Source organism: Sus scrofa, chromosome 2, assembly GCF_000003025.6.
Source record: "Sus scrofa isolate TJ Tabasco breed Duroc chromosome 2, Sscrofa11.1, whole genome shotgun sequence".
In the NCBI taxonomy this organism is placed as follows: domain Eukaryota; kingdom Metazoa; phylum Chordata; class Mammalia; order Artiodactyla; family Suidae; genus Sus; species Sus scrofa.
Genome location: NC_010444.4, coordinates 12,462,747 through 12,486,915, shown reverse-complemented (window position 1 = coordinate 12,486,915; position 24,169 = coordinate 12,462,747). Strand labels below are relative to the sequence as shown.

At 47.3% G+C, this 24,169-nt stretch overlaps 1 protein-coding gene and 1 pseudogene across 1 annotated transcript; one reads left to right on the top strand and one right to left on the bottom strand.

Annotated features, from left to right (window-relative positions):
- Positions 9,535-9,855, top strand: LOC100518292 (annotated as a pseudogene).
- Positions 11,800-13,989, bottom strand: LOC110259471 (macrophage-expressed gene 1 protein-like). Its single transcript, XM_021084736.1, has one exon. The coding sequence runs from the start codon at positions 13,987-13,989 to the stop codon at positions 11,800-11,802; it is 2,190 nt and encodes a 729-aa protein (XP_020940395.1).

Below are 24,169 nucleotides of genomic sequence, written 5' to 3'. Positions count from 1 at the left end.
TAGGTGGCATGTTCCAGAATGATTTCCCTGACTGAAGCTCAGGGTTCTCTGGGAGCCCCAGTGGGAGATGAGACCAGAGGAGTGAGGTGAGGACAGCTTATAGAATCTATGAAAGGTTTTAGAAGAGGCATGAGGCTGGCAGCTACCCTTTGCCTCTAGAAAAGGCTTTCAGGCAGCTAAGTAAGAGCTGTGTTAGAAGGGGAAAGCCGCAGGAGGCAGAGAGAGCCAGGAAGAAAGTGCTCTTCTGCTCAGGGTTTCAGCTATTTCTGGAAATGTTAGCCGCACAAGAAGATGGGGTGAACACGACGTAGCCCCTGATCTATTAGAATTCGCATTCGGGGGGGAGAAGACAGGCAACACACAATAAGACAATTGAGAAGGTGATTAGAATTATACAGAGAATCAAAACAATGATACAGAATTAGTGAGAGGCAAGGCCATGAAGGCGTTTCCCAAGGGGTTATTTCCTGCTGAGATCTGAACGGTGAGACAGAGCCGGCCACCAGCAGACCTCAGGGTAAGGTATTTCAGACTCAGGGAACTGTGAAGTGCAAACCCTGAAGCAGGAATGAGGCTTTCTGTCCCCAAGGAACTGAAAGGCAGCCAAGGTGGCTGCAGCCAGGTGAGCAGGGGGACCACGCCAGTGTCAAGGCCCTCGGCTGAGGACCCCGAGAAACACAGCTGTAGTTAAACAGTGAAGGGAAACACACACCATGGGAAGCGAAGGGGTCTCAGAGGGGGAGGTGGGAAAGAATCTGTCATAAGATTGAAGCTTTGGCTGGGTGATCTGGGGGAGGGCCTAAGGAATCATAGGTTTGCTTTAGGTTGGATACTGTCAGAAAGTGGGAGCAGTGGAGTTCCTGCTGTGGCCCAGTGGGTTAATGATCCGGCTCGTCTCTCTGGAGGCACCTGTTCGATCCCTGGCCTGGCCTAGTGGGTTGAGGATCCAGTGTTGCTTCAGCTGTGGCATAGGCAGCAGCTCCTCAGATTCAATCCCTGGCCTGGGAGTTTCCATATGCCCTGGAAACCGCGAAAAAGGAAAAAAAAAAAAAAAAAAAAAAAGTGGGGGCACGTCCACGATTGGATGTTTTGTTGGTGGCCCAGTAACTTTGCTTTTGTGTGTGATTAGATAAAACTATGAAGTGACCTTGTTTTGTTTTATGTGTCATGGTCTCAGGGTAATTCTTTGTTTGTTTGTTTGTTTGTTTTTAAGGTTGGTCCCTTGGCATATGGAGGTTCCCAGGCTAGGGGTTGAATCAGAGCTGTAGCTGCCAGCCTACGCTACAGCCACAGCAATGCAGGATCCAAGCCACGTCTTCAACCTACACCGCAGCTCATGGCTACACCAGATCCTTAACCCACTGAGCAAGGCCAGAGATTGAACCTGTGTCCTCATGAATGCTAGTCAGATTCATTTCCGCTGAGCCACAATGGGAAACAAGTCTCAGGGTAATTCTGTGTGAGATCCTATTCTTTGAGATTGTTAAAAGTGTTTAGGGGAGTTCCCTGGTGGCTCAGCAGGGTAAGGATCTGCATTGTCACTGCTGGGGCTCAGATCACTGCTGTGTCTCAGGTTCCGTGCCCGGCCCAGGGACTTCCATATGCCATGGGCAGGCCCCTGATAATAATATCACAGTCCAGCTGTGACCATCACGCAAGTTCGCCCTTTTTTTAGCCATGCCAGCGGCATGTGGAAGTTTCCAGGCCAGGGACTGAACCTGAGCCACAGCAATGACCTGAGCCTTAGCAGTGACCAGGCCAGATCCTTTAACCACTAGGTCTCCAGGGAACTCCATCAGTTCTGAACATCCAGGAACTACCTTTTTTTCTCCCTCTCTAATAAGATCCCATGAGAAAAGGGATGTGGACTTTATTCTAACTGACCCAGACAATACTTTAGTCAACGTGTGGTAGGTATTTCCACACAGATAACAAAGAGCAGCTCCTCCCAGGTAAAAATGACCAAGATACCCATCCTAGAACTGGCCCTGCTTTTGGACAAGACCCAATTCCAGAGCATACATGTTGCTTCACTGAATCCTTCCCCAAACAAACTAACCCAAGTCCAAAGCCCAGAACACTTCCTTAGGGAGGTGCCCATGGAAACAAGCCCACAAACCCAACTTTGTGTGACCACAGGTATTGTCTTGGTGGTCTTTGGCTAAAGGGTATCGAAGCTGCAAAGAGGGGGAGTTTCTGTTGTGCTTCAGTGGGTTAAGAACCAGACGAGTATCCATGAGGATGTGGGTTTGATCTTAAGGATCCAGCCTTGCCACAAGCTGTTATGTAGGTCGCAGATGTGGCTCTGATCTCTCATTGCTGTGGCTGTGGTGAAGGCCAGCAGCTGCAGCTCTAATTCGACCCTAGCCTGGAAACTTGCAAAGGCCGAGGGTGCAGCCCTAAAAAGACAAAGCGAACAATAAACAAACAAAACATTGCAAAGAGAAACCACTGGAAATTTTTAAGTGTAAGGTGACATGTTAAGATTTTCCTTTTTTTTTTTTTTTGGCCGTGCCCACAGCACATGGAAATTCCCAGGCCAGGGATTGAATCCTTGCCATATCTTGGCAGGAGCCACAGTAGCGAAAACAAGGGATCCTGAGCCAACAGGGAATTCTGGGTTTACTTTTTTTTTCCTTGCTTTTTAGACATGTGGAGGTTCCCAGGCTAGGGGTTGAATCATAGCGCAGCTGCCGCCTACACCACAGCCACAGCAATGCCAGATCTGAGCTTCTGTGACCTACACCACATCTCATGGCAACAACAGATCCCGACCCACTGAGAAAGTCCAGGATCAAACTGCACCCTCATGGATACCAGTTGGATTCATTTCTGCTGCCCCACAACAGAATTCTGGTGTTTACTTTTTCTTTCTTTCTTTTTTTTTTTTGTCTTTTCAGGGTCACACCTGCAGCATATGGAGAGTCCCAGGCTAGAGGCTGAATTGTAGCTGCTGACCTACACCACAGCCACAGCAACTCCAGATCCCATCTGAGCTGCATCCTACACCACAGCTCATGGCAAAGCCAGATCCTTAACCCACTGAGCGAGGCCAGGGATCGAACCTGCGTCCTCATGGATGCTAGTCAGATTTGTTTCCACTGAGCCACAACGGGAACTCCCTGGGTTTACATTTTTAAAATGAGCGCCCAAGGTGCCATGCGCAGATGGGTTTAAGGGGGCAAAACTAGAAGCCAAAAAAAAAGATGATGGAAAATCTGAATTAAAAGTGACACTCAGGATGGAGGAAAGAGAATACTTCTGAAAATCATGACAGAGAGTTTGGAATGGAAAGATGGAGAGAAGGAGAGGGAGGAACAAAAAAGCGCCCCGCTCCCAACTATGGTGAATAAATTAGGCAAGAAACATGGAAGGGAGAACAGATAGTGGGAGTGACATAGGAGATTGCAAGCCTGGTTTTGTTTTGGTTTAGGTGGTTTTTTTTTCTTTTCAGGGCCACACCAGCATATGGAAGTTCGTAGGATAGGGGTCAAATGGGAGCCCCATCTGTGACCTACGCCACAGCTTATGGAATCAACAGTCCACTGAGCTAGGGCAGGGATCAAACTTGCATCCTCACGGATTCTAGTTGGGATCATTTCCGCTAGAAACGATCAGGAACTCCAGATCCTGCTTCATTCTACTGGCAGTGAGGAACCATTAAGGTTTTAGGTCAGTGACCCTTTCTCAGAGGTAGCAGAAGAGACCTTGACAAGAAGAAGGAAAGGAAACGTAACCCCTCGGTGCGATCACCAGGGGTCGGGTCGGATCAATTCTTTGGCTTGCTTCGAGATCCAGATCACATCTCCCTTTCTTGGGGCAGACACCCTGGATCTATACACTTACCTCACTGCCCTCTCCTCTTTGCTACAACTTGCAGCTTGTCCCGTGTCTACTCTCACTGTTACTCCTACGGCTGACCCCTGTTAGACCACCTCTACCAGTGATGATGACGTTGGGCTGTGATGCTGAACTGGGTGCTCTGGGGATAGCAATTCATTTCATCCTCATAACATCCCATCACACTCGAGGTTATTTTTATTGCCGCTTTACAGGGGAGGGATGTAAAGTTCAAAGTTTAATCCAAAGTTGCAGAGGTGGGCATTGGCAGAGCAGGGGTCAAATTGAGGTATTTGGATAGACAAGCCATTCGTGTTCTTTACATCCCTATTATACGACTTAGAACATTGCACATTGGCTATTTATGGGTGTTCCTCTCTTCTGCTGGAATGTGGGCTCCTTGAAGGCAGGGGCTGTGTAGCTGTTCATCAAACGCTACCTGGACGAGAGGAGGGAGGCAGGTAGAGAGAGTGATGAAGAAACAGAAAGTGTCATGTCATGGAAGACTATTACTCTTTAGACCAATGCTTCCCAAACGTTTTCACCACAATGATAATGTTTTTATTGCACACTGGGCTAAAATAAAGGGGATCTGGATTCCAGGAGAAAGATGCTCTAGGCTGGAGGAAACTGGACCATAATAGGACTGTATATATGGCAACCTCAGTCCCCAGTTGGTAACCATAGTGTTGAAGGTTCAATAATTCTTGGCACCCATTCTGGGCAGTCTGCTTTCTATGAAGGGCTAGTAAACTATTTCTTAAGGACCAGATAGTAAGTATTTTAGGCTTTTGTGCTAGGAAGTCTCTATGGCAACCTTGCAACTCTGCCATTGCAGCGTGAAAGCTTATAGACAACACGCAAACAAATGAGTTGGGCTGTCTTCCAATAAAACTTTATTTACAAGAACCGGGGCCCAGACTTGGGGCCAGGTTTGCTAACCCCAGATTTATATAAATTTTATGCTTCAGAGCTTTGGGTCTTTCTTTCACCCAGTTTTTGATTTTGATAAAGTTGTAGGGGAGGCAACACCTCACCTCTACCCACCTTAGATTTTTTTCTCTCTTGTTGAAAGAGCCGCAACTGAAAATCTGAGGAGCTGCGGCTCTTTCAACAGAGAGAATAACAGTTTATTAAGCAGGCAGTGCACATCACTCAGGAGAAACCCAAACAAAAAGTAACTCAAAATGTCAGCTTACGTTCTACTTACTGTAGCATCTTCGACAAGAGTAATAGATTGTAGAAAAGTGACAGGACAAAGGGAAGCTTAGACCTCCAAGGGGGGCAAACTGTGGGAAGGTAAATACGTGGGAGGAAAACTAGGGAGTGAGGTTTGTTTGCAGATTCCCCTCTTCGGTGCCTTCTCTGAGTGGATAAAATACATCTTAGTGAAAGTAGACTCTATATCCCGCCCTTAGGCAGAAATGGGGGAGCATTTGCTGTCTTTGCTCCTTAACTGCCCAAGAGTGTATTTGGGAATGACCTTCAGGTTTCCTTCAAAGTCTTCCTTCCTTCTTTATTTCACCATTGCACCTGCAGTATATGGAAGTTCCCAGGCTAAGGGTTGAATTGGAACTGCAGCTGCAGTCCTATACCATAGCCACAGCAACGCCAGATCCTAGGCACATCTGCAACCCATGCCACAGCTTGGATCCTTCACCCACTGAGTGAGGCTAGGGATTGAACTCACATCCTCATGGACACTGTGTCGGGCTCTTAAGCTGTTGAGCCACTACGGGAACTCCAACATTCTTTTTACAACAAACACATATCCCACTTTTATTTGCACCCCTAACTTGCTTTAAAACAACTATGTAGGAGTTCCTATTGTTGCTCAGCAGTAAAGAACCTAACTAGTATCCATGAGGATGTGGGTTCAATCCCTGGCCTAGTTCAGTGGGTTAAGGATCTGGCATTGCAATGAGCTGTGATGTAGCTTGCCGACGTAGTTGAGATCCTGCATTGCTATGCCTGTGGGGTAGGCCCTCAGCTGCAGCTCCAATTGCATCCCTAGCCTGGGAACCTCCATACACCCTAAAAAATGAATAAATAAATAAAATTGTAGCCTGATGCTAAGCCCCAGAAAGAACTATGATGAGCACAACAAAGAGCTCAAGATCACACTGGATGAAGAACACATGCAAAATGACAGGCTCTTAGTTCTGTGCTGCTAAAGAGACTGGGAGGGGAAGAGACAAATTCTTCCTGGGAGCTTGAAGAGGTGTGTGAGGGTCAGGGAGAGGGGAAAACAGTATTCTTGGGGAGGTGACATTTAAACCCAGTCTTGATTGATGAACAGGGTTTCATCAGGCCTGTCGGCCAGGAACTGGCAAGAGGGAATCACAGTGTGCAGAACAGTGACTGTATGTCATGGCCAGAGGCTACCTGGAGATCAGGGTGACAGCGTGGGTCTGGACCTGATGGCAAACAGTCACCCATGAAAGGGAAGTGATGCATCTTTTGATTAACATGTCCTATATAATCATGTATAGTGCCTTCTTTTGGTCTCAACAAGGGTCTGAATTTGGATATCAATTACACGGTCCATTTTGCCCCTCGTTTTTTTTCTTTTTTCTTTTTAGGGCTGTAGATGTGGCACATGGAAGTTCCTAGGCTGGGGTGGGGGGGGGTCGAATCAGAGCAGCAGCTGCCAGCCTACACCACAGCCACAGCAACACGGGATGTGAGCTGCATCTGTGACCTAGACCACAGCTCACGGCAATATGGGATCCTTAACCCACTGAGCGAGGCCAGGGATTGAACCTGTGTCCTCATGGATACTAGTTAGGTTCTTAACCCACTGAGCCACGGTGGGAACACCTATGTCAAGTGCTTAACCTGCCGAGTTATAATGGGAACTCCCCCCTCATCTTTTTAAATTCCATATCCAAATCTTTTATTATGCCTTGACCCCAATCTTGCTGCTCTCCATTAGGGAGCTCAGTTTGGGGAGCCTGGAGGGCTACTCTGGGAAATGAATTGAGACCATCAGAAATGGGCAATCGATTGTAGTTGAAAGGATCCTCCCAGCTGGGCAGAGCTGCACGAATCTGAAAATGTGTCCGGCTGAGACAGGAGTCCCATCCCATCCCAGAAACCTTCCCAGTTAATTTTGAATTTATCTCTCTTGTTCACTTTCCCATTTTTTTTTTTTTAAAGGGCCGCACCCATGGCATATGGATGTTTCCAGGCTAAGGGTTGAATCTGAGCTGCAGCTTCTAGCCTACACCACAGCCACAGCAACACCAGATCTGATCTGCATCTTTGACCTACACTGCAGCTCATGGTAATGCCAGATCCTTAACCCACTGAGTGGGGCCAGGGATCGAAACTGCATCCTCATGGATACCAGTCAGGTTTGTTACAGCTGAGCCACAATGGGAACTCCATTTTCCCATGTTTTGTTTAAAGCTCTGTGAAGTTTTCACAATGAGCTATTTATATTTTGTGGGTGTCTTACCCACTCAGCTTTGAGCCTTGATCATACATTTTTGTGCACCCAAACCTGACATTGTGCCAGCTCCCTGTGATGTACCAGATCAAAGCCCTGTACCAAGAGATTTCTTCACATTATCTCACTTAATCCTGATGACAATTTATGACATCATCTTAGATTATCCTCATTTCATAGATGAGATTACTTCTCAGAGAGGTGAGACATTTTCTCATAGTTATACATCTAATAAACAGCTGTACTGGGACTTGAACCCAGTTTGTCTGATTCGCCTCTGGAATCCCACTCTTCAAGCAGTGGCAAATCAGACCCCATAGTGTTAGTGTCATCAATTTCAAATTTAGAAAGGCTGGGCTGTTCCAAAGTGTTTGCATCCATTAGGTCATTTAATCTTTCTCTCTCTTTTGGCTGCATTTGTGTCATGCAGAAATTCCAGGGTCGGGGATCGAACCGGCAGTGACCCAACCCACAGCGGTGACAACACCAGATCTTTAACCCGCTGACCCACTGGAGAACTCCTAGCTCATTTAATCTTCTTAAGTAACGTAGAATTTAACATGCTAACTCTCTTTTATAAAGGATCAAACTGAGGCACAAGGAATTTCCAGTGGCCCCTATTTGACCCAGACCCAAGCCCATCACTTTACTGCTGTGCTCAGCAAAAAAATTAAATGAAATACTCTTGCAAAGGGTGAGTTCTACATACTCAGCAGGGAGTTTCCTGGTGGCTCCATGGGTTAAGAATCCAGCATCAGCCCTGCTGTGGCTCCGGTCGCTGCTGTGATGCAGGTGTGATCCCTGACCTGGAAACTTTTGCATACCATTGGCATGGCCAATAAATAAATAAGTAAGTAAATACTCACCGGGCACTAGTTATTATCATTCACAACATTTGAGTCATGTGACTTTGGCAAGTCAGTCCCTGAGCCTCAGTTTCCTCATCAGAGCATGAGAACGACTTACCTACCCTAAGGTTTGTGAAGATGAGCTGAGATGCTATAAAGGTATTGTTCACATAAACGCTCTATAAATGGTAGTGACCACGAGTCTGGGGAAGGCTTGTCCTTGGCCTTTTCAACATGACAACATGCCCATTTCACACCAGCAGGAGACGTAATTTCAATCATCCCAGAGTTCCTCGGGTTTCCACTGCCTCTTCCTGCCACGACTCAGAGTTTGCACTATCTCATCCATACCCAGACATATTCCAATTTGTAACTCGAGTAGATGAAACACCAAGGAGTAAAATGACTCAGTTAGGTCGCTCAGGTCATGGAAGACCCCCCTGGGGACCGTACTTCCTGGCTACCTAGGCTCGCCCCATGTACCTTCAGAAGTGGCTCTAAAATTCACATATGAAGGGTTCGTTTAGACGGGGTCCTGCATCGCCTGTGGGTCCCTGTGGTCACCCTCAGTCTTTGTGACAACGACAAACCCACACTCTGGGCTTAAACTGTGATGAGGTTTATGTTCCAAGAACATTGCCAAATGGAAGCCTGTCCTCAAGAGACTGCTGTCCTGAGTTGGAGAAAAAAATTTATTCTGTAAAATTTTTGACTGAAACAGGACCTTGAAGGGGAAAACTCTTCCACTGGGGATGAGGACTCTGTTTTCCTAAGCTAAGCGTCATGGAACATGGAATGAAATGGAGGAGTTTGCCCTTGGCTTTCAAATATTATCACTGTGATCATAGTTTGTATCACATTTTATACTATAACCTAGTGCATGTGTATATTTAAATTTAAACCGGGGTTCTCACTGTGGCTCAGTGGAAATGAACTCAGTTAGTATCCATGAGGATGCAGGTTCGATCTCTAGCCTCACTCTGTGGGTTAAGGATCCAGTGTTGCCATGAGCTTCGGTGTAGGTGGAAGGCACAGCTAGGATCTGGTGTTGCTGCTGCTGTGGTGTAGGCCAGCAGCTGTAGCTCTGATTTGACCCCTAGCCTGGGAATTTCTATATGCCTGCCACGGGTGTGGTCCTAAATTAAAAAAAAAAAATTAAATTAAAAAGTCAATTAAATACATAAATTTAAACCACACAAAACTGCCATTTTTTATGAGTCAAATATTATTGGATATGGGCAATTTCATATGATCAAAATAATTTCTATAAAATAATTTCTATAGTTGTTTCATGCGATGCACACTATTTTCATTTTAAAAAATTGCTGATCAGGTTTTACACCCGAGCAATACCTGCAATTGAGGTTTCCTCCTGGGAGGCAGCCACTGGTCAGCATGGCTCAAGCATTTGTGAACAGCAGAATCCAGCCTGGGAAGGTGGCAGTGTTCATCAAGCCCACCTGCCCGTACTGCAGAAGGACCCAGAAGCTCCTCAGCCAATTGCCCTTCAAAGAAGGGCTTCTGGAATTTGTTGATATCACTGCCACCAGTGACACCAACAAGATTCAAGTTTATCTGCATCATCTCATGGGAGCCAGAACAGCACCTCGGGTCTTTATGGATGAAGAGTGTATAGGTGGATGCACTGATTTTGTAAGCATGCATGAGAGAGGGGAGCTGTTGACTCACCTGAAGCAAATTGGAGCTTTGAAATAATTACAGAGCAGACCCCAAGCTGATATGGCACTGCAGATAATGACAGCGTTTCCTGGTGGCTGGACCCTGGGGCTACCTTCACCCAGTCGCAGCAACTGTTTACTTAAAATTCTGAAAAGTGTTAACCCAAATGATTGAGGGGGAGGATTGGAGGGGGAAGGGGGCAAAACCAGATTTTTCTTCTGACTCCATATTAAAAGTGGATCAACTTGCCCCAAACAGGTCTGAGAAGTCTGATGGATATCTTGGGTTTCTTATGGATTGGCCCTTTGGGTCCAAAAGACCATGACAAGTTACAGCTTAGGATTCACTCATTGATCCCAAGTAAGTTCCTTATACATTTGGCACATGATTTTTTTTTTTCTTTTTAGGGCTATATCTGTAGCTTATGGAAATTCCCAGGCTAGGGGTAGAATTGGAGCTGCAGCCGCCAGCCTATACCACAACCACAGCAAGGCCGGATCCTTAACCTACTGAGCAAGGCCAGGGATCGAGCCGGCATCCTCATGGATACTAGTCGGGTTCGTTTCCGATGAGCCACAACGAGAACTCCTAGCACATGTTCTTAAGTGTTCTGTGTGTGCTGGGATTCTTCCACCTCTACCCCTACCTCTATGCCAGTGTTTCTCAGGCAAGTTTATCCCAGGCCCCCTTGGGTGAATCTCTAGTTGGGTTTCTGCTACTGCCCAGAAATTATTTTGTTGAGTTTAACATTATAGAATTTTGTATAATAAAGTCAATAGGTAATTGGAATGTGCTTTTTCACACTTCATGTGTCTCCCTGGCCACCATCCACACACCACCCCACCCCACTTTGAGAGTCACTGCTGTGACCCAGTGTCCTGAACCTTGACAACTCACAGGTGTCATAGAAAATGTTCAACAATGGTGTGAAGGGTCTGAGCACCCAGTGTGAGGGATGCCCCATGAAAGGTGAAGCATGGCTGGTCTTTACTTGCTGCTACAGGTGTCAGAGGTACAACAGCAGGTTCTGCAGTCACGCGGTAACCCTCTGCTATGTAAGATGGTTGTCGGGCCTCCTGAACAAGTGTAGTAATTGATTTAGATTTAAATGTTACCACAGAAAACTCGTAACCCCTTTCCCCAAGCATATGTGTGTGAAAGTATCCAAATTTGGGAAACACTGTTTAAATGATGTTCTCTCTTTCCCCCCTCCCCCGCCACCCCACTCTGTGAAAACGTAAGAATCCCTTATCATGCAGTTTGTTCTAGAATTGCAGGATCAAGTTAGTTCCCTTCTGCAGTCTCTAGTCTGAAAATGGTTGATTTCTTCCCTAATAAAGAAGTACCCACAAAAAATAAAAATAAAAAATAAAAAATTGCTGATCACAACCTACTTCATTTCACCATCCACAAGTAGGTTAAGCCCTCTGTGAAAACAAAACCTCTGATTTAGACCAAGGCTGAAGAGAGAACTTTTGGAGTTTAAGGTGATGATTCCAGGAAAATGAATTGATAGAATGCATTTTCTAACAATTGAAAAAAATTCCTACCTCAAAGCTACATAATATGGTCTGGAGTCAATGCTAACTTTATCTTCCCTGTTGACCTTTCTGCCTCTTCCCCCAAAGCCAAAGAACACTAGAGATACACCTGTATTTGAACAAAACTGGGTTTATTTGTTCTTTGCAGCAGTGGGAACACTCCAAGGAGAATGGGGGCTTCTCAGCAAGAGGGTGTTAGGGAAAGACACTGTTACAGGGCTTGAGCTTGTGTTAGGTGATTTGCAGGAGGGCTTGAGCAAGCACCGTTTAATCCTGGTACCTTCGGAAAGTAGGGCCAATTACACGGTTAGGCATTTTACGTCTTTTTCTCTAGGCAGTAGAATAAACAGACTGGGCTAAAATTCTAACTAGTCATGATGCAGCAGTCCTGTTTGGTTATTTTAACATCTAGGCAGAATTCTTGGCATTGTCTGTGCATTCAAACCGAGTGGGGCTCTGCGGTGGCTTCTGTGGCCCCATAGTCCTTCTGTCCCTCTGTGAAGATGCCCTCCTGTGGTTTCCTGCAGCCCCTTTTCTTGTAGTACCTGAAACCATAGCTTACCCCCAGGGCAAGAGCCGCCACAACCACCATGGCAGCCATCCAGGAGCCAAAAATGGTCCCAAAGCTGGTCCCCGAGCCAGGCTGGCTTGAGAATTTGGTTGACAGGGACAGGTCTCTGACACTGGTCTGCTGCCAATGGTTAGAGCCTTGCAGCCTCACCCAAACCTGCTGACCATTGGAGTCAACCGCGACAGAAGACGAGACGGCCCTGGTTCTGTTGAGCAGGAGGGGGCGGGGAATGAAGGGTGGCAAGCGCACAGCTGCCAGCTGCTGGCTTAAGAGGGCCCCAGCCGGGAGGCAGTAGAGGACTTGGCAGCCATTGAAGAGGTAAGCCTGGTGTTGGCTGTACCCTGCTGGGCATTTCATGGGGTACTTCGTGGAGCTGTCTTGGTAGAACACCTCCTTCAGGAGCCCGGGACTCTGATTCTTCAGAAGGCCGGCCAAGGGGTTGCCCACCTGGCAGCTGAAGAACCCCCCAAATGGGACTGCCGGGGCAGCGCCCAGCTCCGAGTCGCTGCTGACACATACCTTGAGTTCACCAAAGAGGGTCAGTGGGTAGTAGGAGGAGGGACAGGTCTGGGCTCTGGTGAAGGGGTTTGGGTGGCCAGGGCTATAGAGGCCCCCAAAGAGGAAGCCGGCAGTGGTGGGCTGGGAGGCCCCCGAGGCGGAGCACCACGAGGCACTCAGGCGCACCGCCTTGCGATACTCGCGGTTGGAGCACACGGTATGGCAGCACTGGAAGAAGAGCCAGCACCTGTTGCACTGCTTCTTGCACTCAGGACGGACCTCGCTCCACGTCTTCAGCTGGCTGCTCAGGGCGCTGGCTGTGTAATTGGCCGGGCAAGAGGCTTTGCCGGTGAGCGGGTTTGCGATGCGATAGGGCTGGCAGAGGTCCTTGGCATCCTTCCCGGACACCACCTGGCACTCCTGGAAGACGCCGCCGAAGGGGAAATTGGCACGGTGGCTGCTTTTGCACGAGCCGTCGTCTACATTGGCCTGGGGGTCAAAGCCGGGCTCCCCGAGCTTCAAGCATCCCGGATGCGTGTTGACCGCGTAGTAGCGCTTGATGGCGTTTTGCACGGCGGCCGCCAGGCGTCGCACGGCGGGCGCTGGGAGTTGGGGCAGCGATTCAGGCAGGAGCAGCTCGGGCAGAGGCAGGCCCGATCTGCCGATGGCCACCAGCCGGTTGCCAATGCTCTCCTGCCATTTCTGCAGGGTAATGCCGGGGTAGAAGGGCACGCCGCCGTGGCTGTGAATCTTGGAGGCCACCGTGCCCCGCACATAGTCCTGCAGGAGCTGGTTCTGCTTCTGCCAGGAGGCTTCGGCTGCAAAGTTGACCTTTTTGAAAAACAAGGCCGAGGCAGCAAGGGTGATGTTGATCTTGTTTTGGGTTATCCCCTCCACCAGCTCCCTCCTCACCTGGTCCTCCTGCACCAAGGTAGCTCCGACTTCCATATCAGTGAGGACGTGCGTACCGAACCTGAACACTAGCATATCCGCCAGGTACTCGGCCTCGTGGGTCTGGTTGTTCTCCAGGTATTCGCTGAGGGTCAGCAGATGCTGCAGAAAGGCGGGGTGGAAGTCGGGACTCTCGGAGGCCTTCACAGAGTAGATGTGGTGGCGGATCTGCACCCGCATCGTGACGGTCTTGTACTCCAGGTTGTACTTCTTGACCTGCTGGCACTCCGTGGAGAACTTCCCATTGATTTTGGAGAGGAAGGAGACCTCAGCGTTGATGGAGGCCGCCCAGATGTCGGTGTAGTTGACCCAGTTGTCAATGAGTTCCGCGCGGGACTCCACGACACTCTCCCGCCGCGGCACCACACTCATCTGGTCGGGGATGAGGTACTCGCCGTCCTCGGAGGTGAGGCATTGCGAATAGTCTCGCCTCAGCACCTGCTCCAGCTCCACGTTGCGCAGGTTGTCCCAGCCAGCTCCTGGCAGGGCGCCCAGCACTGACACATTCAACATCTGCTTGCAGCTTTGGAAGCCGTGCAGTCCCTGTTCGCCCATGCCACTGTGTGCGGCCAAGAGGAAAAGCAGCAGGGGCGCAAGGAACAGGGCCATGGCTGGAGAAGAGCTTCGCCTGTGCTCCTCCGGTCTTGGGGTCCCTTTGGAGAAGTCCCTGGCTTGGGAGCTAAATATGCCCAGAGCCTCTAGTCAGGGACTCGGCCCACCTCAGGCCCCTCCCCTAGAAACAGCCCCTTTTCAGGCCCCTCTCTTAGAGATCTTTAGAGGACAGAGGGAAAGTAGATCTCTTATCAGAAGAACAAGGGGAATGAAACTGATTCCAAGCTTTGGGTCAGGGAAGGGGGTCATTAAACTGCTGAAGAGGTCATTGCCCCAAGGCTATCTTGAATTCATCAAGGGAATTCCCGTTGTGGCTCCGTGGGATCAAGAACTGGACTAGTGTCCATGAGGATTTGGGTTTGATCTCTGGCCTTGCTTAGTGGGTTAAGAATCTGGTGTGGCTGCAAGCTGTGGTGTAGGTTGCAGATGTGGCTCAGTTCCTGTGTTGTCATGGCTGTGGTATAGCCTGGCAGCTGCAGCTCTGATTCCACTCCTAGCCTGGGAACTTCCATATGCAGCAGCAGGTGTGGCCCTAAAAAGACAAAAAAAAAAAAAAATCAAAACTTCTCTACTGAAAACCTGGTGTTTTAGTCCCTCCTTGGGTCCTGGCCACAGGATGCAGTAGAGTCCTGTTACGTAAGTTTCAAGCTCAGGCTGGGTGAGAAAATAGCCCAGGAAAACTGGGTCTCTCCCTGGTTGACCAGTCAGCTGGCAGACACTGTGGCTGGAGGTCACATTCACTCCCGGCTGATGTCTTTGTGGGCCTTCAGCAGATATTCCAGAAAAGAGCCCCTTTCTGGACAAGGGCAGGCTTAGGGCAGCTCTAAAATAAATAAGTAAATAAATAAAACAGGGTTGGCAGTGCCGGTGCTCCAGAGCCTTGGCATATGGTCAGGACAGAACTTCTCAAGGGGGTGTCACACACTCCACAGACAGTCTGGGGCCCAAGAATTTTTCTGCTCCTATTCCATCTGCTTAGAGCTCTCCAGGGCTTTTCTCCCCTTGAGATCAGCAGCTGCTCTTACCCTGGGCTAGTGCTTTATAATTCTATTGTAACCTCTCCTTGGTTTCTTCCTACACAGTAGGAAACAGGCCGAGAGAAGTCTGGTAAAGTACCCATGGTCACAGGTAGGTAGACAGTGGAACTAGCATTTGAATCCAGGTTCATCCGAGGCCAAAGCACACTTTCCATCCATGGATCTGAGCTTGGGGCTTCTTCCTCTTCAGTGTCAGGGGCTTCTTGATTTCTGTCTCTCCTGGGGCTTTTGCAGTTAAAGAAGCTCCTGGAAAGGGCGTATGGGATTGCCTAACAGGGAGGTATCACTCCGTTACACCTGTTTGCAGTAGTGTGCTTGGTCTTTTCTTCCCATCACGTAGGGAAGTGCTGACACTCCAGAGAAATGGGTATTGGCCTTGACTACTTCTCAAGATCTGAAATGGAGCCTGGGCTCTGTCATTTCCTCAGTTGAGCTTTCCACCAGCATTACTCTCTTCCCTGAGTCCCGCTTTGCTCATCTGATACACGATGGATGAAAGCAATACAAAGCTCCTCAGGCTTGAGCTATTGGAGGTAAAACGCCCAGCAAATTGCCTGGCACAAAATCGTGTGCTCGTGGAGTTCCCTGGTGGTGCAGCAGGTTAAGGATCCTGAATGGTTGCTTCTGTAGCTTGGGGCACCGCTGTGGCGTGGGTTTGATCCCTGGCCCAGGAACTTCCACATGCGTGGCCAAAAAAATAAATAGCTTGTTCATTCAGTGAAACTTGGTCCTTGTCTTGAACATTTTAGTCAGGCACCGTTTTGCACCTCACACAATATCAACACTCTGCCCACCCTTCTTTGCTTGAATTGAAATTTTTTGTCAAAGTGTTTCCTTGCAAAGGTAAAATATAAGTTGTTACCTTTAAAAAAAAAAAAAGAAATGGGTTAAGTGACTTGTCCACGGTCTGAGTTTGCACCCAAGTTGGTCTGAATCCAAAGCCTAGTGCTCTTTCTACCACCATGTGGTTCCCTCCGATCTTTATGTCTGCATTCGTGAATCCAAAAGTGTCACTGGGGGAGTTCCCGTCGTGCTCAGTGGTTAACGAATCCAACTAGGAACCATGAGGTTGTGGGTTCGATCCCTGGCCTTGCTCAGTGGGTTAAGGATCTGGTGTTGCCGTGAGCTGTGGTGTAGGTTGCAGATGGGGCTCGGATCCCATGTTGCTGTGGCTGTGGTGTAGGCCAGTGGCTACAGCTCCGATTCAACCCCTAGCCTGGGAATCTCCATATGTCTCGAGAGCAGCCCAAGAAAAAGGCCAAAAAAACCCACAAAAAAAAAAAAAAAAAGTGTCACTAGGAAGTTCCCATTGTGGCTCAGCTGCAACAACCCCATCTAGTTAGTATCCATGAGGACTCAGTTTCGATTCCTGGCCTTGCTCAAGGGTTGAGAATCCCACTGTTGTTGTGTGGCTGTGCTGCAGACTGGCAGCTGCAGCTCTGAGACAACCCCTAGCCTGGGAACTTCCATATGCCATGGGTGCAGCCCTAAAAAGACCAAAAAAAAAAAAAAAAAAAAAAAGAAAAAAAGTGTCACTGATTTATCATAAGGCAATTTGGGATGGATAATTTGCTAGAGAGAAGACTGTTCTCTGGGAAAATAGTAAAGCTTTCTCTCTTCCCCTTTGGTGTATCTTCCTGTGACAAATAATCATGCTGCTGCTTTCCCACATTCTGGGTTTGTGACTTGTGAGTAAACACCTTGTGTCATAAATTCAAAGGCGGCTGAGAATTCATCGCATTTGTTGATAGCTCTTTTCCGGGACCTTGGGCAGGTCTGGGGACATTTATAGCAGTGGATACGAGAGAAGATAAACATGCTTTGGTTGACTGGTGGCTAAGCATTTGCTGACTTGGATCAGATGCCAGCAGGAGGAGGGTAAGGAAAACTGTGAGGATGTTTTGTTACCAGCCCTGGGCAGCCTTTGCTGAGACTTGGGGATTAAGAAGATCAAACACTGCCCAGCACTCACATCCCCAAATTGTTCAAAGCAGCGCAGGAAACACACAGGCAAGACAGCCCTGAGTCAGAAGCCAAAGCCCGGTAGGACTTTGGGTGAAAAGTATGACTTGCTGCAAAACAGGAACAAATAGGACTTTTCTTGCTTTTTTTTTTTAGGGTCACACTTGAGACATATGGGGAGGTTCCCAGACTAGGGGTCGAATCAGAGCTGTAACTGCCAGCCACAGCCACACCAGATCCAAGTCGCATCTGTGACCAACACCACAGCTCACGGCAACGCCGGATCCTTAACCCACTGAGCAAGGCCAGGGATGGAACCTGTGTCCTCATGGATACCAGTCAGATTGGTTTCCTCTGAGCCACGATGGGAACTCCTAGGTATTCATGTTTAAAAATTACAACAAATGAAGGTTATGGAAAATGAAAAGAGTCAAGAGATTAGAAAAAGTGAGAAAAACCTTCTTCACACCCAGCTCTGCTCCCCACAGATAAGCCGTGTGATCAGGTGTCAGCTGTGACTCGGATTCAGTCCCTGGCCTGGGAACTTCTATATGCTGTGGGTCAGGCTGAAAAGGGGGAAAAAGAAAAAAAAAAAGACTTGAACCCCATAATAGTTTTTGGGGAAGAGATTTTCAAGGAAAAATTTGGGGTGAGGGCTGCAGGATGTGTGCCTTTTTGGTGGCAAGGTCACAGAGTGGTGCCTCTGGAATCTCAGCCTTCTGGTTCCAGCCAGTCTGAGGGTTACATGCTTGTGGTCAGCAGGTAGTCACTATCCTTCTCCTGGCGGGGGGGGGGAGTGGGGGGGCATGTCTTAGTTTCTGTAGACCTGAGAGATATGTATCAGGTTGTTATCTACATCCTTCAAGGAACAAGAAATCCTGAGACTCTATTAGCTTATTAACTGCATGAGCCTGTTCTTTAGAACTTTGGGGAGGCTTAGGAGACTAAAACCTTATTTTTTTCTTTCTATAAACAAGAAACAGGGGAGGTGAAGGGGCTTTTGTACCCCAGAGGACCCTGCAGGGTCCTGTTTGATTTTAGTCTCATTTCCTACCTCATATGTTTCTAAATGCTTTGTTGGGGAGGGAATGCAAGCATGAATGAGAGAGTGAGTGAGTGAATGAAGGAAGAAGGAAGACGCAAAGTGGTCTTAACACCACAGAGGAAGAAACTTCTTTCCATAGAATCGCAATGCTATTAACTGCAACATTATTGATTTATATATTTTTAAAATGAGGACCAGGGTCAAGTCGTCATGTTGCTTGGAAAAAAAAAAATCACGCTGCTTGTCAAAGAGAAAGAGGCAATAATGATAAAGAAAAGAAGTAGAGGGGGGAGTTGATTGGGGTTTGGCAGGATGGGATTTTGGTTAAAGCCTGGCATTCAGAGCTCTGCCATCTTGGATAAGTGACTTTACATCCTTGAACTTTTCTTTTATTTATTTATTTATTTATTTATTTATTTATTTATTTATTTATTTTTTGTTGTTGTTGTTGTTTTTTTTTTTTTTTTTTTTTGTCTTTTTGCCTTTTCTTGGGCCGCTCCCGCGGCATATGGAGGTTCCCAGGCTAGGGGTCCAATTGGAGCTGTAGCCACCGGCCTACGCCAGAGCCACAGCAACGCGGGATCCGAGCCGCGTCTGCGACCTACACCACAGCTCACGGCAACGCCGGATTGTTAACCCACTGAGCAAGGGCAGGGACCGAACCCGCAACCTCATGGTTCCTAGTCGGATTCGTTAACCACTGCGCCACCACGGGAACTCCACATCCTTGAACTTTTCAACACGTGTGGAGGTGGGGAGAGGAACGCAGGGATTTAACCAAGATTATGCCAGTTAAAGTCAGAAAGGCTGAAAGGTCTGGAGGACGTTTAATCTCCTGTGTTTGTAGTTCAACATCGGGGGCAGCCCAGAGATCCTAAATTCCAGTCTGGAGGACTTCACCCTGAATTCAAGGCGAAGGGGATTCCAAATTCACCTTCTAAGTAACTCTCATTCCCTGTGGGTGTATCCCCACCCCAACCCTGCCATCCACACCCAAAAGCCATCTGACGAGGGGACTTGTAGGATCAAAGAAGCTTCCAGTTCCCATTCCTCTCCTCCTTACAGAGGTCCCTGGAATTCCTGCTTTAGGAAAACTCTCCCTTGCCTTTCCTGTGATACTTTTCCTCAAGGATTTTTTTTCCTGGGTTTGCCTCCCCTGGCAATGGAAACATGTTCCCTGCAACTGAGCTCGGAGAAGACCCAGAATCATTAGACCCAGAATCATTAAAGCGATGAAGAAAACTGGCAGGGGACACAGAATCTAGAAAAACCCACACCAGCATCCTCTAATTAACCTGTTTTTATACCATCATTCTACCTTCTTTTTCTCTTTTTGGCTGCACCTGTAGCATGTGGACATTCCCGGGCCAGGGACTGAATCCAAGCCAGAGCAGCATCCCAAGCCACTGCAGTGACAATGCCAACTCCTTAACCAGCTGTGCCACAAGGGAACTCCAGCATCACTATATCTTAACCTAGACTGGTCCATTGCTTTGTAGGAGGACAAATAATTTTCCCTCTGCACTTCTGAGTTCTTGACTGAGACCCCCTGTAGTAAAAGACGGACTAACAAGGGAAAATCAAAGCTATAACCTGTATACCTCACGCATACGTGGGAGATACGCAGGGAGAAATGAATAATTCAAAGCGGTTGGCATTAGAATTTGGGCTGAATATCCTCTTCACAGGAAGAGAGGACAGGGGCATGAAGGCCTCTTAGGGGACAGGAGATGATTTTTAGCAGAGATGGATACGCCCTGAGAAGCTAGATGGGAGGTGTGATTGCGACAAAATTCATCTGCTTGTAGGGCTCATCTGTACCCTTCTCTCCTGTCTTCAGAGTCTATCTTCCCAGGTATAGACTGGAAGAGGGTTTATGACAATTGAGTTCCTTTGGAGGATTTGTCTTTAGGCAGAGAAGGAAAGTTCAGGACAAAGCCTCTTCCTGCATTTGCTGTTTTTCAAGGGCCTTTAGCTCAAAATAAGCAATATATCAAAGCAGCATATTTGGGGGTAGCCTGCCCTGCTCCCCGTCAGCTTGTAGCATTGATTCCCAGTGAAGCCTGTTAAAAGGAGAGCTTCTAGGGTTCCACTGGATAAGAACTTTTGAAGATGAGCTCTGAGAATCTGTATTTTGACAAAGTTCTGGCACCCAAACTGTCTCCACTCCACAGAGCTTACTCTACATGGTAGCCTGCTGTTCTATCATCATCATAAAAATATTCCAAGAGTTCCCGCTGTGGTTCAGTGGTAGTAAGTATGACCCGAATCCATGAGGACCCAGGTTTGATCCCTGGCCTTTCTCAGTGGGTTAAGGATCTGGCATTGCCGTGAGATGTTGTGTAGGTTGCAGACATGGCTTGGATCTGGTGTTGCTGTGGCTGTGGTGTAGGCCAATGGCTACAGCTCCGATTCAACTCCTGGCCTGGGAACCTCCATATGCCACAGGTTTGGCCCTAAAAGAAAAAAGAGAAAAAAGAAAAAGAGAGAACTATTGCAAAATATCCATCAACTAACTCTTCAAGGAGAATGATAGTTAGTGCCCTAAGATTATGTGACTCCTTTGCCTTAACTTGCTTTTACTGCAGCCTTCAATTATTGTGTCGTGATCTCTCAGTACTAATCAAGACTATGCCCCACCCCAACTGAGGAAAGTGTCGTAAACCAAACTTTCAATGCTTAAGCCTTTCTTTTCCCTGTCTGAGACACTGCCAAATCTCTGCTGAGATGGAATTCCACCTGTCTTATCAGCGGGTTGTACTGATGATATTTGGAAAGCTGCATTCCACGGCCCCCAGGAGAATCTATGGCACACACAGATTTGAGAGCTTACTGGACAGAACTCAGTTCAAATTGCATAACCTAACATGCAAGGTTTGCTATGGTGGTTGTTGTATTTGTTTGTTTGTTGGCTGTGCCAGTAGCAGGCAAGAGTTCCCGGGCCAGAGATTGAACCCACACCACAGCAGTGTCAAAACCAGGTCCTTAACCCACTGAGCCACTGGGGAACTCCTCCAGCAGCTTGGTTTGTTGTCTCAACACAATTCAGTTGTCCTTTTACTTTTCTTTACAAGACATACACCTCAGCCTTTTCTTTCATATTTTAAGCAAATTCGTGCTTTTATTCAGGCTGTTCTCTCTGCTCATACTTCTATATCTCAGCATCTTTTTCTTACCGGTTGTTGTAACCCATCTCCGATGATGGTGCCCAAGTAACTTCCATCCAAGAATTCATGCCTCTGTGAGGTTCCATCCTACAGTGAATCTGGGCTGGCACTGTGACTCATTTTATCTAATTCAATGAGGCAGACATGAAGCTGTGTTTTCAGTTTGGGGCCTAAATCTTCGTTTTCTTTTTTCTTTTCGCTTTTTTTTTTTTTTTTTTTTTTTTTTTTTTTTTTTTTTTTGCTTTTTTGGGGGCCTAAATCTAAGAAGACCTGTAAACCTGCGTTCCCAAGCGCCTGGAGCCATCCAGCTGTGCTTCTGGGGAGGCCACATGGAGAGGGAGAGACCATGCACCTGCCAGCATCCTGACCTTGCCCAGCCTTTGTGCCACCTCTACGGAGGATGTGCAGGTGAGCTGCCAGTCAACATCCCACAGAAAGAAAAAGGGTCCAGCTCAGCCCAGTCTAACCACAGAATGGTGAGCGATGCCGAATTGTCCCTTTAAGACCGTACATTTTATGGTGGTTTGTTACAGACAACCAAATATCCACTCTCAAGTCTTCCCTCAAAAGCCACTCCTTTATGGAGCTGCTTGCCTTATCCTACCCAACCTCCTTTCCATTTCCACAGCAGGAAGGAGGAATTGACTAGCCCCCTGCTGAAGCCAAACAGAAGATATTCAGCTTCCTAAATGGAAGCATCCATCTTTTTCTGGCCTCCTTCCAAAGACTGTTCCATGAATTCAACCTGTTTTATGGCCAATGGGCCTTTTTAGGTGAGACCAGCAACTTAGGAAAAATTCCACCGTGAATCAGAAAAAACTGTGATATGCACAACCCAAGGTAGGTCACTTGTGCTGCCTTACAGAGATAAAATTTATCTCGAGAGGGAATAGTGCTTCAACATTTTAAAGAACATTTTGTTATTCTTATGTTTTGTCTTTTTATTGAAAGATAGTTGACTTACAATGTTGTGTTAGTTTCAGATAGATAGTAATATATAGTAAGGAGATTCAGTTTTATATATATATAATCATTTTTAGATTCTTTTTCATTATAGATAAGATATTAAGTACAGTTTTCCGTGCTATGCAGTAGGTCCTCGCTGGTTATCTATTTTATACATAACAGCATATACTCGTTAATCCCAAACTCCTAATTTATGCTCCTCACCCCCACACCCCATCCCCTTTCCCCTGGAATCATAGCTTTCTATCTTTCAAATTGCCCAGGTTATGATTTAACTGGTAGAGCCTGGGATAACTTTCTCGGGGATGTGAAGGTATAACCACAGGGACACGTGTACACGGAAAAAGTGAAGGGTGAGGGTGGCTTTCAACCCTCTTGGTTTACCGTGCGGGCTTTTGCCTAAGTTTTTATCCTCTGAGCATAATTTCAGCTTGTTTTAAAAGCCGAGTGACAAGAAAATAAAAGGCTCCCCCTCGTGGTGAGCGGTTGATTTTATTCTGGAAGTCAGGAGCGCTCCTCCCTGCCTCGCAGGCATCACAGACCAGAAGAGGGCAGTGCAGACAGCAAGAGACATCACTTGGCAGGCTGTTTTGTGAGCCAGAACGACTTTCTCCCCTCAATTGTAGTAAACAAGCAACAATAACAGCAACAAAATAACCTAAAATTTACCATCTTTTCTAATTGTATAGTTCAGTAGTGTTAAGTGTATTCACAATGGTGTGAAACCAATCTCCAGAACTTTCTCCTCTTGCAAAACTGAAACTCCGCACTCATTAAACAACTCCCCTCGCCCCCTACACCGCGTAGCCAACAACGACCGTTCGCCTTTCTGTCTCTATGAACTGGATGACTCTAGATACCTCATATAAGTGGAGTCATGCAGTGTTGATCCTTTTGTGACTGTCTTGTTTCACTTAGCTTCATGTCTTCAAGGTTCATTTGTGTGTAGCATGTTTCAAAATTCCCTTCCTTTTCAGAACAACCATTTTTGCACTATTTTTGTTTCTTGATTCAACACTTCATGGTATGTTGTGTATTTTTTTTTTTTTTTTTTTTTTTTTTTGGCCATGCCTGAGGCATGTGGAAGTTCCCAGGCCAGGGATTAAACCTATACTGCAGCCATGACCAGAACCACTGCAGTGACAACCCTGGATCCTTAATCCACTGCACCACAAAGGACTCCTCGTATGCCATGTTTTTTTTAAGTGGGGGGCATCAGCGTCTGCCTTCAGTTCTTACCCGTGCTGGTCACCCACACATGTTTACTGCACAGCCTGGTGCTCCGTACATGGGCATCGTGGAAGGATGGAGCAGGAAAATTAATACATTCACTGGGCAGTCTCTGCAAAGGGGATGCTGGCTATTGGTATAAGAGCTGGGATGTTGTTCATACTCCCCCTTTATTCAGTGTCTCCGGTAGGGGAGTTTATTTAAAAGAAATAATATTCACATTCAAAACATTCAGAGTGGTGCAGGAAAGCAAGAATGGTGGTGGGCCACTCACATCTCCCTGCAGGGGAGATTCTGCTCCGAGGGCTGCAGTGAGCTGACAGCCTCCAGCCACTGCCCTTTGGGCTCTGCTGCAGCCCTTTGCTCCAACTCTGTACTTTTCTAGGGAACTGGAAGAGGCCCCTCTTAGAAGTAGGCTTTAAACTAAAACCTGAAGGATGACTAGGACTTAGGCAAAGAGTGGATAGAAGCGTGTTCTAGCAGATGGGTTATTCGTAAGCCAGCCTAGTAGTAGAACTTCACCTCTCCACCTTGGTTATCAAGGGTTAGGCTCCCAGTGGACCCACCTCTTTCCCACAAATGGCCCCAAAATTGCCTCCTCCTTGAATCTGCAAATGCTGCTTCTGACTGAAAATTCCTGGCCAAAGACCCCTTGTAAATTCCCTGGATCTTTAGAGTAGACTTGGTCTGCTCATCAGGGTTATCTGTTATCTCCTGGATGGATGAGGGAAAGAAAGAAAAAGGAGGGACTTTGGCACACTGGGGAATCT

Excerpts from the sequence above, each read along its gene's own strand:
- LOC110259471 (XM_021084736.1), bottom strand. The coding sequence starts at position 13,989 with ATGGCCCTGTTCCTTGCGCCCCTGCTGCTTTTCCTCTTGGCCGCACAC.